Source organism: Myodes glareolus, chromosome 2 (genome assembly GCF_982192425.1).
Source record: "Myodes glareolus chromosome 2, mMyoGla1.1, whole genome shotgun sequence".
Classification (NCBI taxonomy): Eukaryota; Metazoa; Chordata; class Mammalia; order Rodentia; family Cricetidae; genus Myodes; species Myodes glareolus.
Window position 1 is genome coordinate 55,943,528 of NC_142027.1, and position 14,743 is coordinate 55,958,270.

Here is a 14,743-nt window from a genome sequence, read left to right on the forward strand (position 1 = left end):
TAGTATATATATATTTTCTAATACTATAATCAGGGATTTATTCACATCAACTTGACCCTTAGGGAATGGGTAACTGATGCATCCACATTTTAAACCAGAGAGTTAGCTCACCACTAACTTCAAACATGGTGTGTGTGTGTGTGTGTGTGTGTGTGTGTGTGCATGTGACTGTGCGTGCGTTTCAATCCTTCATCTACTTTGTATAGTTAATTACACTTTTGAGCACTAATATTCTCATCATTTCAAGTAGTGGCTACTCCCAGAAAAAGAGCTAAAAAAAAAAAAGATATACACTAAGGGCTTTTCAGTAGAAATTTCATGGTTGTAGCCAAGTTTAACTAAAAAAAAAATTGAAGTAGTTTTGATTTATTAAAATCTATTTTTATGACATTTAGTCTAGTGGGATTTAAGCTAGTTAATGTGTTCCTGTCGCTTTCTTATTTGTCCCTTCATCCTCTTCAGAAACCACTTTTTTTTTTAACCAGAAATGCATTTATCAACTTTGCCCAATAATTAGGAAATTATTTGTGAGCATATGTGAAGTTCGGAATGTCAATGATTGTTTTAGTTTTGTTTTGCAATACCCCCTTTTCCTGTTTTAGTTGCTTTTCTGCTGGGCTTTTCAAAAGACACACTGCTTAAAGAGCCTGGAGAAAACAAAATTAGTTCTTTCTACAAAGAGTATGGCATAGCGAAGCCCTCTCCACTGCTCACCTGCTCTATCATGTCCAGGATATGCAGTTCGTCCAGGCTACAGAACTTGTCCTCAGTTGCAGAATCTTCTTGCGCATCACTTGCATCAGTTTTTATGTATGTGCTGAATGTGTGCATATCTCCTTGTTCTGTTTCCAGCTGGTCATCTTTTTCTACCATATATGAGCTATAGTGGGAACAAAGTCAATGTGACCTTTCATAATGGTATAGTGCTTTCTTTATAGGCTACTTCCTCTCAAATTAACATTATACTGCCTTGTGAGATACTCTGTATTAGAAGGTTCATGGTCAAAGTCTGGTCAGTGCTCACACTGTTGTTTTCTCTTGAATGCCAACAATGGACATTAACATATATGAGATAGTATTTGCTCAAAGTACCTATTTAATGGCTCATAATGGTGTTTCCAAGAATTGTAAGATCACAGAGTTTATTTTTCAAATTACAACTATTAATTAACATTAGTTACTTTGGAAACAGTATTTTAAGACAGTTAGCAAGCATTTCCACATCTTCAATATTATACTGTCATCAAAATTCATATATTTACCCCAACCAAAGAAAGTATGTATATATGTCTGTCAGGAACATAAGAATGATCTATCCATTAAAGTTAAGTATTAGTCTATGTATATTAACTATTTTATTAAGCATTTAAGTCACTGTTTGAATGAGGTAATGTGTTAGATGACTTTGAGTAATGTTACAGAAAAAAATGGTTTTTTTAATTTTATAAAGTTAATAATAAACACCAATTTATTAAGACAAAGAACTATTTTTATCTTTGGAAGTTTCCAAGAAGATATCTGTGTCTTACTGAAAAAGCATACCTTAAAAATACTAAGAAACAATTAAAATGTAAATACTTACCCTTGTTCTTCTTCTGAGTCCTTATCCTGAAAAGACGGCATCACCAGAATTAGTAATCTGTATCAATTACTCTAGCTCAACTCAGTGATAAGACTGCATTTAGGTGTGTTTCAAACATTTACAAAACTAAACATTTTGTAGAATTATGCTACATACTTATGTATCATCAGTCAATTATGAATGAGAAATGTGAATTCTATGAAATACATAACCACAGTATATGTGATGCAATTTTTAATTCCTACTTATCTTATTTTCTTTTTAAAAAAATGTTTGTTTCTCATTAAATTTATTTTATAATCTTGATTTTATAATATCATAGATTAAGATGATAGAGGTGAATACTGAACATGAGTGTATATATATGAGGAAACCATGGGACAGAGTGTCTATAATATCCATTATTTCTACACTAACAAAAGGATTTTTTAAAAACTACATGAAAAGAAAATAAATCAGACTGACATTTGAAGAATCTTATACATTTACACAACAAATTGGGAATATTAATAAGAAGTATTGACTTCTACTATCCATGATTCTGAGTTGCCTCTATAGGTACAAGGCTGTTTTCTCACTTTTTCAAACTAATTTCTCCTTACGATTTAGGAATATTGACTTCTACCTTGGTTCTAAGTATTTGAATACTTGAGATGAATACCTGACATGAAAAGACCTTTAATTGTTCATACTGAATGCATCTAACATAGCTGATCGTTTCCCAAAGCCCACTTTAGCTCTTCCCATGAAAACTTGGTTCAATCTACTCTAGCCTCTTAGTATGAATCTCTGCAATTTTCTCTTCTGTATTGTGACCACCAAATTTAAAGGGCTGGATTCATTGCCTGTCAAGTTTCTTTCTTTTTATGGCTGTCACATAAAAACAAAAACAAAAATAAAAACAAAAAAACACCCCCAAAACAAAAACCTAGTTTTTTCTTTGCTCTAAATCTGGTAGGAGATATGCCAAATTTGATTGCTTTTCTTGCAGATAACTCCTGATAGGCATTTTTAGGGCTACTGTTACACTGTTAGGTCCATAAGTTATGAACCAAAACAACAGAGAAAGTAGGTTACAATTTCTCAGAGAGTTCTTGTCATTACTTTGCATAACAAATAAACTTTCTTATGCTAACCATTTTCATGAGAATTCTAGATTAGATAATGAGGCTGACAGCTTTCAGGGCTTCCTGTACATATTACAAAAGTATATACACTGTTGCACCTATTGCAACAATGATTGTGTAACACAAATATAATATAACTACATGCCTAATTATTTTTAACATTTGTAAATTACTTAATGCCAAGACCAAAATATAAATTTGTCTTGTAATGCCAAAATTTCATATTAATAAAAACTATCATTTTCAAAAGTAGCTCAATTTCTTTAATAAAACTAAACTGCAAAAACCCAGAATGTTAAAGAAGCAGTCATTAGATACATGCTAACTTATGGGGTATGACCTTGAGACTTAATGTTATCTTGGAAAATATATATCACTTATCATTGCTGATGTACATTATTAAAGATGAACTATTAATACTAGTCGTATTTTTAATTTAATTTTCATAATGGCTATTGAGTAAATGTTATAATGGTTATAATAATATGACAATGCAACTGATATTTTATTCAGCACATTAAAATGTTATTTTATTCTTAATCTTAATATTTTACAAATTAACCTTCATTAAGCTTCATTCGTCATTAAAATGTTTATATACATTGCAGTGGCAAGTAACATAAAAAGCAGATTGTAGTTAGAGAAATTATGGTCAGTTTATGATATACGTAAGTATTAAGATTTTCAGTATGTTCCAGATTAGAAAAACAAGGATTTTTCTTTTAACCACAAAGTTCAAAGTTTACATGGCATAAATATTAGCCATATGCCTCATTAAAAAATTCCCATTTTTCTTATACTTATCTAAGCAAATCAGAGATGTTTTAATAACATCGATGATCTATACAGTGACTTTTCTTTTTGGCAGGTGACAAAAGTCTGGGGACTGGATAATGTAAAATTTCTTAAAGCTTTGAGAAAAAAAACTTTGGAATACAGTGGGGATGTAACAAAAAAGCTGCTATTAAAATATGAAACTATTTGTTGAGGGATATTTGTACACGGCATGAAAATGTATTACTGCGATGCGTGTACTATCTAGGCAGGAGGTACAGATGGGACAAAGGAAGAGAAGGGTGAACTGAGGCATACAAAAGATGCCATTGAGACATAGAATGAGTCAAATACTCCGAATGGGACAGAGGGAAAAGCCACATGACAAAATGTAGATTAATATAAAATATGGGTTAACTGAAATTATAAGAGCTAGGAGGAACAAGTCTAAGCTAAGTTTGAGCTTTCATAGTTAAACAGTAAGTCTGCATGCTATTATTTGTTAACTGTTGTCCCAAAGAAAAATCTGACTAGAGCCATCATTAAAAATGAGAGCACACTGCAGAAATTAATGAAATGAAAAGTGACTCATTTGACAGTTAACTTTATAAATACAAATGTATATAAATTTATGTTCAAGAAGGTTTTGAATAGATAGTATTGTATGTCCATCTGGAAGAATTTAAGTTCTAACTGTGACTCCATGTATTAAGATTCGGTATTCACAATCAGACGTCCCTCTGATACAATGCCAATGTAGCATCTTACCTTTTTATTCTTAGTTTTTTTCTTTTTCTTTGTTTTACTTTTAACCTGTTAAGAAATAAACCATTTATTTAGTAGGTAAGTCAAGCTATAGAATGGATATTATCTAATGTTTCTTTTAATTACTGAAGTCTGTCTAATACTTATTTTTCTAGATTTTTATAGATCATATTTTTCTACAATTTTATGGAAACAAGTGTTATATTTAATTTAATCTCAATCTTCTACCCTTGAAAAAGAACACAGAACACATACCAAACAATAACAACAACAAAAAGAAAAAAAAACTTTTTAAAGAGTAACAATATATTCATGCACATAAAAGTTTCAGCCAAAGAATAAATCAGTACCTATACAGTAACTATTAAGCCATCTAGACTTTATCTAGATGATTTAATCTCTACTTCTGTATTAGAGATACTGAAATATCTCAATATTCTTATTTCTTTATCTCTTCTACTCTTATTATATCTTCTCCGTCTTTTTTCTCCCAAATGTACTTCCAATGATAGGTAATAAAACCTCATAAGCTAACACAGAGCTTGACTTTTGGTAAAACGATTACTAAAGGATGTAGTAAGTACCACCATTACCGAATGGTAGTAAGTAATGGGCAGAGTCATTCCAGTCAGACTCTGTGTGAACACTGTTGCCTTCAATGTTCTGAATGTAGTAATGCACCATCTGAATGTGTAGAATAAGTTCTTCAAATTCAAGTATTAAACCTTGTACCTCCTGGAGATCTTTAACAGATTCTGTTGAAGATTCACTAGGTATTGAGGCCACATCTTTATTTAGTTCTGCTAACTGCATTTCAGTGTTTGATTTCACATTTATACTGTATTCCATTACAGGTGGACTCAACTCTTCTTCATCATTCTGTAACTCTTCTATATCAATACCTAAATAATAAAAAGATAGATATAAAATCTAGTGGCAATGTTTTGAAAAGTTCAGTCTTTTGTTATAATTATAAAAATACTTGCTAAACCAGCAAGACAATGCAGTGGGTAAAGGCTCTTGCCGTCAAGCCTGATGACCTGAGCCCGATTCCCAGAATCCACATGGTAAAGGGAGAGAACCAATCCAAGAAGTTGTCCTTTGGCTTTAACATTTGCACCATGGCGAGTATATAAACATTTAATTATTATATGAAAATGTCAATACTTACTGACTCATAAAATATAGGCATGCCTATAAGAATGGAACAAACCAGTATGAATCAAACAACATGATTCCCCATTGATATTTAAGTAAATTCCAAGTTTGAGGTATTTTAAATTCTGCCATTGACCTTATTAAATTGTGACTAATATTATTCTATAAAATATAAGTGACACATAAAGAAAAGAAAAACTATATCATTTTCTCTTTTACTTTTTCATTAAATATAACTGCACCATATTATATGACTACTTGTTTGACTCCTTGCTCTCTCTCTCTCATTGTCCCAAAAATTCAGCCTTAAAACTTCCTCAGAGATGGCCCAACTTTAATCTCAAACACATGGTATTGTTTTCTAAAGAAAAACTTTTATTTGAGAATGTAAATTACATTTTTAATGTGTACTTTTATTATGATTTATTTGTATGTGTCCATGTGCATGAATGTGTTGTACCCGTGTGTGTGTGTGTGTGTGTGTGTGTGTGTGTGTGTGTGTACCCACAGAGGCAAGAAAAGAGTATGGATTCTCTTGGAGCTGAAGGTATATAGGTATATGGGTGATTATGAGCAGTCTATGGGTGATGGAAACTCAAGCAGGGTCCTCTGCAAGAGCAGCAAGTTCTCTTAACCACTGAGCAATCTCTTTAGCTTCCTAAATTTTGTTATTTAAAGCCTCTGAATGGAAATTACTAAACCAGGCAGGGAGTCACATGTTCCACATATCCAGATACTTATGAATACAGAAAGAAGGTTTGAACACAGCTTGGACAACACTGCTTATAACAACAACAACAAAAGCAAAACGAAACCAAACTTAAAAACCAGCTTAAAAAAAAAAAGAAGTGAAAACTAGTAATTCACCACCTGCCCCTGCAATACACAACTACAGGTAATGGTTTATTAAGACAATAAAGCTACATAAAGCAGCACAGTTAAGCAAGCAGAACAAATAGACAGACATTTCTGCCGGCTTAAGTCCTGAGTATAAAAATCTTGAGCCTTATCTTTGAGTAAGACCTGTGGAAAGCACTGAAGTCAAATCTGAGTAAGGCAGAGACTAGGATCAGCTGACCAACAGTATAATCATATAATTTTTATGTAAGCTTTGGGGTAACGTACATTTTAGTATATAGTTTATCTAAATACAAGCCAAAACATATTTATGTCTTAATATTATGAGTAAAATAGGTCATTTATGCATTTGGGTTTAAATGCACTTACGTTGAGTGCCGGTTATTGACTGTAGAGCAATTCCTATGACAAACAGAGAAAAAAAATTAGGCATGTGATTACAAGCACAACCAACCAATATCTGACCAGAATTAAGAAATGCCAGAAATCCTTTATAGAGCATTCATCTATTCCATAACCACCTAGAAAAGAAGTAGCACTGCTCACTAATGCAGTTTAGATAAGGTACAATCTGACTATCATATAATAGCTATAAATTCAGGATTTAAAAACAGAAGTAAAACAAATAAACAAAAAAAAGACAGTTCATAATAGTTAAAACCTGGAGCATCAACAAACAACTTATTTTTTTTTTAAGTTGAAATACAATTACATTGTTTTCCCATTCCATGTCTCCTCTCCTATCCCAATTTTTCCCTGCTTCCTCCATTTTGAAATCATGGACTTTAGTAGTTATTGTTACATATGCTTACATATAAATACGATCTAGTCAATCTACTTAATGTTACTGGCATATGATTTTAGGTACTGGATAACCAATTAGGGAACTCATTTCTGAGGAACACTATTTCTTCTACTCTCAGCAGTACCTTAGGTGCACATAGTTCTTTGTCTTGAGGTGAGGCCCTCTAGATATTTTCTCCTTCCATATTAGTATATCTACTGGAGTTGTACTTCTTGTTTCTGGATTAAGCGGTTATATTGCTAAGGTGTCATGGGTGATGCTTCCCTGTCATTTCTAGGGAGCACAATTTCACATCAGTTTTCCTGATCCTCTGGCTCTTCCAATCTTTCTGCACTCTCTCCTGAAGTATTCCCTTAGCCCTAGGTGCAGGGGATGTGTTGTAACTGCATTAGTAGCAGGTGTACACCCATCATCACTTAAACAAACATTTTAAAATGAGCAGCAATTCTTATTATTAGTCTAAAGACTGTGAAGGAATTCATGAAATGTACAGCATGTTCCTACTGAAAGTTTGAGTCTTCTAAGCCATACAATTTACTCCAAACATGACTCCATTCCTGGTCCTAGTCTATTAATCTACTGACCATCTATGATATGTAACAGGCTGTATTAGACCCTAGAGATTAAATATTAAAGGTTAAAAAGAAAAAAAATCTTCATGTAGTGGATGTTGGACCTGTAAATGAAAACTGAAATTTTAATAATTAAGAAAAGAGAACAAAGCTACTATGAAAGCCTCCATTAAAGGTATTTGACCATAAACTCTTTAAGTGAAAGTGAAAATTGCTTGAAATGCTCTGGACTTAATTACTACTCAGAGTTCTTTACTCAAATATGTATATACATATACAAATATGTATATATATATATATATGTATATACATACACACACAATTTGGGTAGTTGTAATTTTTAAGACCTCTAAATTATACATCAAGGGTTCTTGTCTAGTTGTCTTCCATACTGAATAAAAGGCTCTAAAACACTAAATAAGAAAACAAAGTAAGTATACCTAAACACAGAACAGACACTCAAAAATGGTTTGCTGGCTTATGAAGTAATGATTTAGTACCTTGTTGATAGCAGGATAACATCCTCTGGATGATTTCTGGTACTGGTATGCCTAGATAAATGGACAGCTGATGATAATCAAGGGAGATATTCTCAATAGGATTCTCCTTGACTTTGTCAATATCCTCTTGTTTCATTCCAAGGCGCAGAAGAATATCAGAAACTTTTTTCCAAATTGAATTGAACTGTAACTCAGTGAGACCATTCATCAGAATCTCACTGAGAAGGATATCTCTGTACTTGCAGAGCCTCAGAATGTCTGCAGATTTAGAGAGATCAGAAGACGGTGGTTCCACATCCCAGCCTTTTCTGGGTGCAGGGAATACATTCAGATGTTTAATGAGTGCTAATAAGAGGCATAAGTCAAACTGTTTGGACTGTGGTAGTTCCTTGTTTGGGGGATAAAGCAGATGCCATGATCCACCCAAAGGGTGATTGGTCCAAAGATGATTGTAGTAGGGTTCCAGCACATTCTTGTGTATAAGCAGTTCTTTTTTCAAAAGAGTGGGTGGCATAGCCTCATCAAATATTTGTCGGACAATGTCAGTACCAGAAATAATAATTATATGAAGCAGATGATAGAAATAATTATAATCAAGTTTGAAGATAGGCATTTCATCTGAAAATGAATTTGGAGAAGTCAAAACAATCCATATTACTGTTCTTTTTCTATGTGGTCTCTCACATTGCACCCTAAGTTCCTGTAGGTCAGGAACTATTTCAAGGAATGAAGTAAAAATAATTTTACCATAACAGTGCTCAATATGCATGCTGCTCTCTGACTACCTATCAAAAACTGTAGTCAAAAGGTATATGCTTATAAGAGAAGAAACTGAAGATTGAAGGCTTTCAATCAACCATCTATGACTTTATTTAAGTAAATTAACTTTGGTAGCAAAATGGCAAAGTAGATCTGAAAATCCTGGACTATGTAAGGAATAGCAATTTTCTAAGTTTAAATATAATTTACATAAATATTTTTACTTATATTTTACATGAAGTCAGTCCTGTCCAGTGGAACTTGCCATGCCAAAAGTGGTACATGCACAGTCTGCCACACAATGAGTGATCAACAACTGAGACCTGAAGGTTATTTGATGTCACAGAAAATTTAACTACACATGGCTACTGTCTATCATATTAGATAGTTAAAATACATACTAGTCAACATAGTTATCTAATGAGTTGCTACTAGAAGTAAAGTTCACAGACCAGAAGTTTAAGCACCTACCTGAGACTTATGAGACACGCAGTCTTGGGTACACCACAAACCTACCTATTGAATAGACACCTGAGAATTTGTTTGGTTGTTTTTTGGGGGATTTTCTTTTCTTTGTTTGTTTGATTTTTAGTTATCAGATGATGGGATTTAAGAAAGAATTATCTAATAAACTTAATAATTGCATTGCTATTTTAACTATGAAATGGAATGAGGAACCAGATTAAACTACTTGACATTTTCCAGTTTAACTAGACTTCAAAAGCAAAGCAGGTTGAAGTAAGTTTGAAAGTAGTGGAAATTCAGTCTATGATAGTATTTAGTTTTTGTGTGAACAGTAAACTGTGTGTTTATCATAAAAATATAGCTTTACTATTTTCCTTCACGGTTTTGTATTTGAAGAAATTTTTAATGAATAACTTTGCTTAGTATACTTGATATGCCCTGTGAACACACAATGTAAGAGAAATTTCTCAGAAGGCCTTCTCCACACTGCCAAGCACAGAGCACACTAGCATTAGGAGCATCTAGTCTCCCTAGTAAGAGGTGTTGACCCCAATTCTTCTTCCATGGAAACAGGGACCAATATGGTCTCCAATGATGAACAGAATTGTGGCTAGTACACTCCTAAAGAGCTGGCATGTGAATTTAGAATACTTGACCCCAAGCTCCAAAATGTTCAGTCCTTCCCTTTTGGATTGCTTATATGCTTGGTCTTTTAAGTAATAAGAAAAGAAGAGCTGGATGAAAACTCTCCTGAGGTAATCCTACCATATACTCACAAGTATGTTCCAGAGTTGACATGTCTCACCATAGAATGCCAAAGTAATATGAGAGCTATACACTTGAGGTTTTATTGTCTATGGGTTCTAGAATACAGCAAGAACTATTGGGTGGAATAAACCTGATATCTCTGAATAGCAACCATTAATAACTGCATAACTGCAATTATGAATGGTACTTTACAGAGACAGTAAAGAATTCCACAATACTTTTCAGTAGGAGTCATATAAAAAAGTAATACCTTTCGTATTGAATTTTAAATCAAATTCTGATCTTATATCAGTGTCAGTTAATTCCAGAGACATCAACTTCTTGTAACTGTAAGTAGAAAAAAAGTGTTATAGTGAAAAGTACCAAAGTGAGATCACATTTTTGATATAATCAACATTATGCAAGTGTTTTCTCTTCTATCCACAAATAACTTGAAAGGAAAAGGGAAAGATAATTTGAATAAAAAAATAAAAGCCACTAGCAATGACAAGTCTACACTGTAATTTTCATTGTAAAAAGAAGAACACAGAATTAAACGTTAATTCAAAAAGAATACTATGATGCAAAAACTATGTGGTAGCTGAAAGAAGGAAATAAAAAGATTAATAGTTCCAGCTCCCCCATGTCCACTTTAAAGACAAAAAGCAACAAGCCGGAACTCTTTCATGTTCTATCATGATCAGAAAAGTTAAATAACTAATAACTAAAGGTAACAAAACTTATTCAATTTCAAGAGGTATTTAAAAAATAAAAACTCTTATAATAATATTAAGGTAATTAGAAGGAATGGAAGGTAAAGTGAGAAAATTTGCTAAACAGGTAAACGCAGTCAATCACTGAAAACTGTATTTTAGCTTTGAAATGATCTTTAACCCACATAACTAATACCAAATAGTAATAATAGGAAGTGCACTTTGTGGTTGTTACTGTTTGTTGATAATGGATCATATCTCTGGTATCTTTATATGGAAAAATCTAAAGCTCAAATGAATTACTGTTAAAAAAAACTAGATAAAAAGAATTATATAAGACTGCTTGTAGGAAATGTAAATTGGTAAAACTATTGTGGAAAAAAAGTTTAACAGTATCTAGTAAGTTAAAGGTATGCATAAACCATCTAGAAGTTCTAAGTAAATGTTATGAAAAATTTCCACACATATTTATGTTTATTTTAGCACTATTTATATAGTTTAAGATAAGTAACACAATTATCTATCAATAGCAGTTTAAGTGTTGGTATAAAACAAAGTTACAGCAAGGAAATAACACAAATGATTCACACAATATATAGTTTAAGAATGCACAAAATACAAATGTGTTTATACACAGGTTCTACACAGAAAATTTATTATAAGAAAAAAATACATTATGCAACTTTGAAAACAGGTTATAGTAGGTTAAAAATGTATACTAGAAATTCTGGAGTAATAATTTAAAAACAAAACAAAAAAAACCCGGCATGAAAAGTAATAGGACAGCAGTGCTGGCAGGATGGCTCAGCAGAGGACACCAGTTCAATGCCCAGCACCAACATGGTAGCCCACAACTGTCTATAACTTCAGTTCTATAGGATCTAACACCTGTTCTGACTTTTACAAGCTCCTACACACAAAAGCGTGCACACACAAACACACACACGAAAAAGATGAGATGGAAAAAACATAAGATAGTAGATTTAAATAAATACTTTCAATAACTGCAGAATACACATATTATATTTACAATATGTATGAGTAAAGATTAATAAAGGCAAAGATTTAAAAATTGAAAATAAAAGAGATAATCTATGCCATCTACAAAAATAAATCAAGTTCCAATGAGATACATAGGTTGAAAAAATAGATAACAAAGAAATGCAAATGTTAATAGCAGACAAAGAGAGCTGAAGTAGGACTGTAAGGGATAATAAAGATTTTAAGTGTGGGGCTACATAAATGATGTGCATTTAAACACCTAATAAAAAGCTAAAAAAAATAAAAATAAACCAAAGACTTTTGATAACTTTTTCAAAAGTAAGCATGTAATTAGTCAAGATACAGATATAAAACACTGAAACTATGTGTAAATTGGTACCCAATGTGGGGCCCAAATTTTCATATAGTGCATGAAAGCTAAAACAAACAAAAACAGATATGGTTCCTTTAAGAGGCAGTACTGTGCGGTGGAGCACTTGAGAGGTTGGCACACTAAGTAGAAACAGCACTCTAAGGAAAAATGAGAGTCACAGTGCAGGCACCAAATTCCTAAAATGGGGATAGTTAAATGCAAGCTCAGCTCTCATGGACTCAAATATGGGGCACAGCCAACTTCCAGAGTCACACACTGTGGAGGGCCTAGCTGCCACTTAGCAGTAAAGGTTCGGCTCACGTACGTATTCAGAGAACACTACAGGTGTACAGTAAAATAGGTCCAGACTTAAAAACAAACAAACAAACAAACAAAAACTTTAAAACAGGTTACAGTGTACATAGATAGGTGCTTTAAAGAGAAAAGAAAATGGGTATAGACCGGAAACAACAAATAATTTAAAACTAATTAAGCAAACTCTTTAAAGATAAGAATAAGTGAATAAGTTACATAAAGATGGGAAATACAGACTCTGGATCCTGTATGGTGTTTTGCTGACTTTGAATTGTTTTAATTTTAATGAGTGAACAACAGCTGTTGAGAGACACAGGATTGTAAAAGGAACATACTTTAGGACTATCTTAACTTTAAAACAGAATTCATAAAATGTCTTGTGCTGGGGAGGTTATGCTTTTGTTTCCACAGGAAATGAAAGGCTGTGGATTCTTTAAAAATTAATAGAGATTAGATTTGATTGGGGGATAGTCCCTGGAAATCTTGGCTACAGACATAAAGAAATAAACCAAGGAAAATTATAAGACAAGTGACATATATGCTGATCCCTTGGCATGGGAACAGCATTATGAGACATGATAAATCCTGCTGGTTACACAGAGATCTCTCCATGACTTATTATTACATGCCATCCTTTCACATGGTATGGAAAGAGGTTTGGTTATAAACTCCAAATAAACTTACAAAGTTGACAGACATATTTTTTTTTCTTTTGGTTTTTTGAGACAGGATTTCTCTGTGTAACAGCCACAGCTGTACTAGCTTCTGTGGGTGAGGCTGATCTTGAACCCACAGAGATTTGCCTCCCTTTGTTTCCCAAGTGCTAGGATTAAAGGTGTGTGCCACCACTGCCTGGCTGGTTTGTTTTTGTTTTGTTTTGTTTTTGTTTTGGACAGACATCTTTTACCTGATCAAAGATAAATTAAAAAAAAATCACCTTTGGCTGACAAACAGTCCATATTTGTGTGAATGCAGATATGTATGTTAACCTTTGAAAGATTGTTTTCAAAAAAAAAAAAATGGACCAGACACCAATGAAAATGGGTGGTCCGGGTGATGTGGGATGTCCTTCTGCATATATGTTGCTTTTACTGGCTGATGAATAAAGCTGTTTGGACCAATGGCTTAGCAGAATAAATCCAGGCAGGAAATCCAAATATATATATGAAGAGAAAGCAGGCAGACATAAGGAGATGTCATGTAGCTGCTGAAGAAGAAAGACACAGCTGAAACATTACTGGTAGAACACAACCTCGTGGTGACATATAGGTTAACAAAAATGGGTTAATTTAATATAGAGTTAGCCATGAATAAGCTTGAGCCATTGGCCAAACAGTGTTGTAATTAATATAGTGTCTGTGTGAATATTCAGATCTGGGTGGTAAGGAAATGAACGAGCAGTCTCCGCCTACACCCATATGATCAAGCCTTTCACAGTGCCTCTGTTGCAGTTTGTTTAGAGTTCTGAGTTCAGAACATTTCAAGGCTGCTAGTTGAGAAATTCCAGCCACATAGATTATTTGTGCCAGGACTTCAGACAAGTCATGCACTTTCCTATAACAGAAACTGGACAAGTGTTATAACTAGTTTTCTTAGGACTTGACCAGTACCTCAATTTTTCCTGGATCCCCTGGAAATGCATGGCACACAGACAACAGGAAGAAGTCTAGAGAACACACATCCACATTCCCAAGAGGTGGGGTGAGTGATTTTTCAATCTTTTGGTAGGTAATGGATATTTATCATCATTTTGTGGGGATATTAAAATACAGGATAAAAAGAAAACTATTCATCTCAAATATTTTACATTGGTATGGATTTTTGTATATCAATACAAATTTAAGGTTATTTTTGTTACACTGTATGTTTCTACTCTTGTTTAAAGTATTGTACCTTAGCAGCTCATTTAAAAATATAAAGTTCTAGTCCTTGAAAACTATTATAATAAACTGTTCAGGATAATTAAGAAATGTAGGTTAGCAGTTAGTCATCTATAACAACCAAACTTATAGTTATGCTAGGTGTATTTTTCAAGGTTAAGCATATATATTTTACATAACTAATCTTCATATGCTTCAGAGACCTACAGAATATGATATTCAAGATGTTTAATAACGTAAAGCTTTTCATGACACTGAGACACATCTGTTCTTGACAGCACCAATCTACTTCATAAAAGGATGAGGGGCAAAGAAGAACCTCCATATGGAGTTTGCTTTCTTTGTGACAAAGCTAGCCATTTAGCCAAG

General features: G+C 33.1%; 1 protein-coding gene across 3 annotated transcripts in view; it reads right to left on the bottom strand.

Annotated features, from left to right (window-relative positions):
• Positions 1-14,743, bottom strand: part of Dzip3 (DAZ interacting zinc finger protein 3) — an 82,084-nt gene that overhangs the window by 20,327 nt on the left and 47,014 nt on the right. For 2 of the 3 annotated variants that reach the window (XM_048454321.3, XM_085685552.2), the window contains exons 13-19: positions 10,384-10,460; positions 8,142-8,759; positions 6,634-6,666; positions 4,981-5,150; positions 4,252-4,296; positions 1,583-1,608; positions 715-880 (exon numbers count right to left, since the gene is read on the bottom strand). In XM_048454321.3, coding sequence (XP_048310278.1) covers positions 715-880; positions 1,583-1,608; positions 4,252-4,296; positions 4,981-5,150; positions 6,634-6,666; positions 8,142-8,759; positions 10,384-10,460 — 1,135 coding nt within the window. The remainder of the gene's footprint in view (positions 1-714; positions 881-1,582; positions 1,609-4,251; positions 4,297-4,980; positions 5,151-6,633; positions 6,667-8,141; positions 8,760-10,383; positions 10,461-14,743) is intronic. The other variant, XM_048454325.3, reaches the window with a different exon arrangement.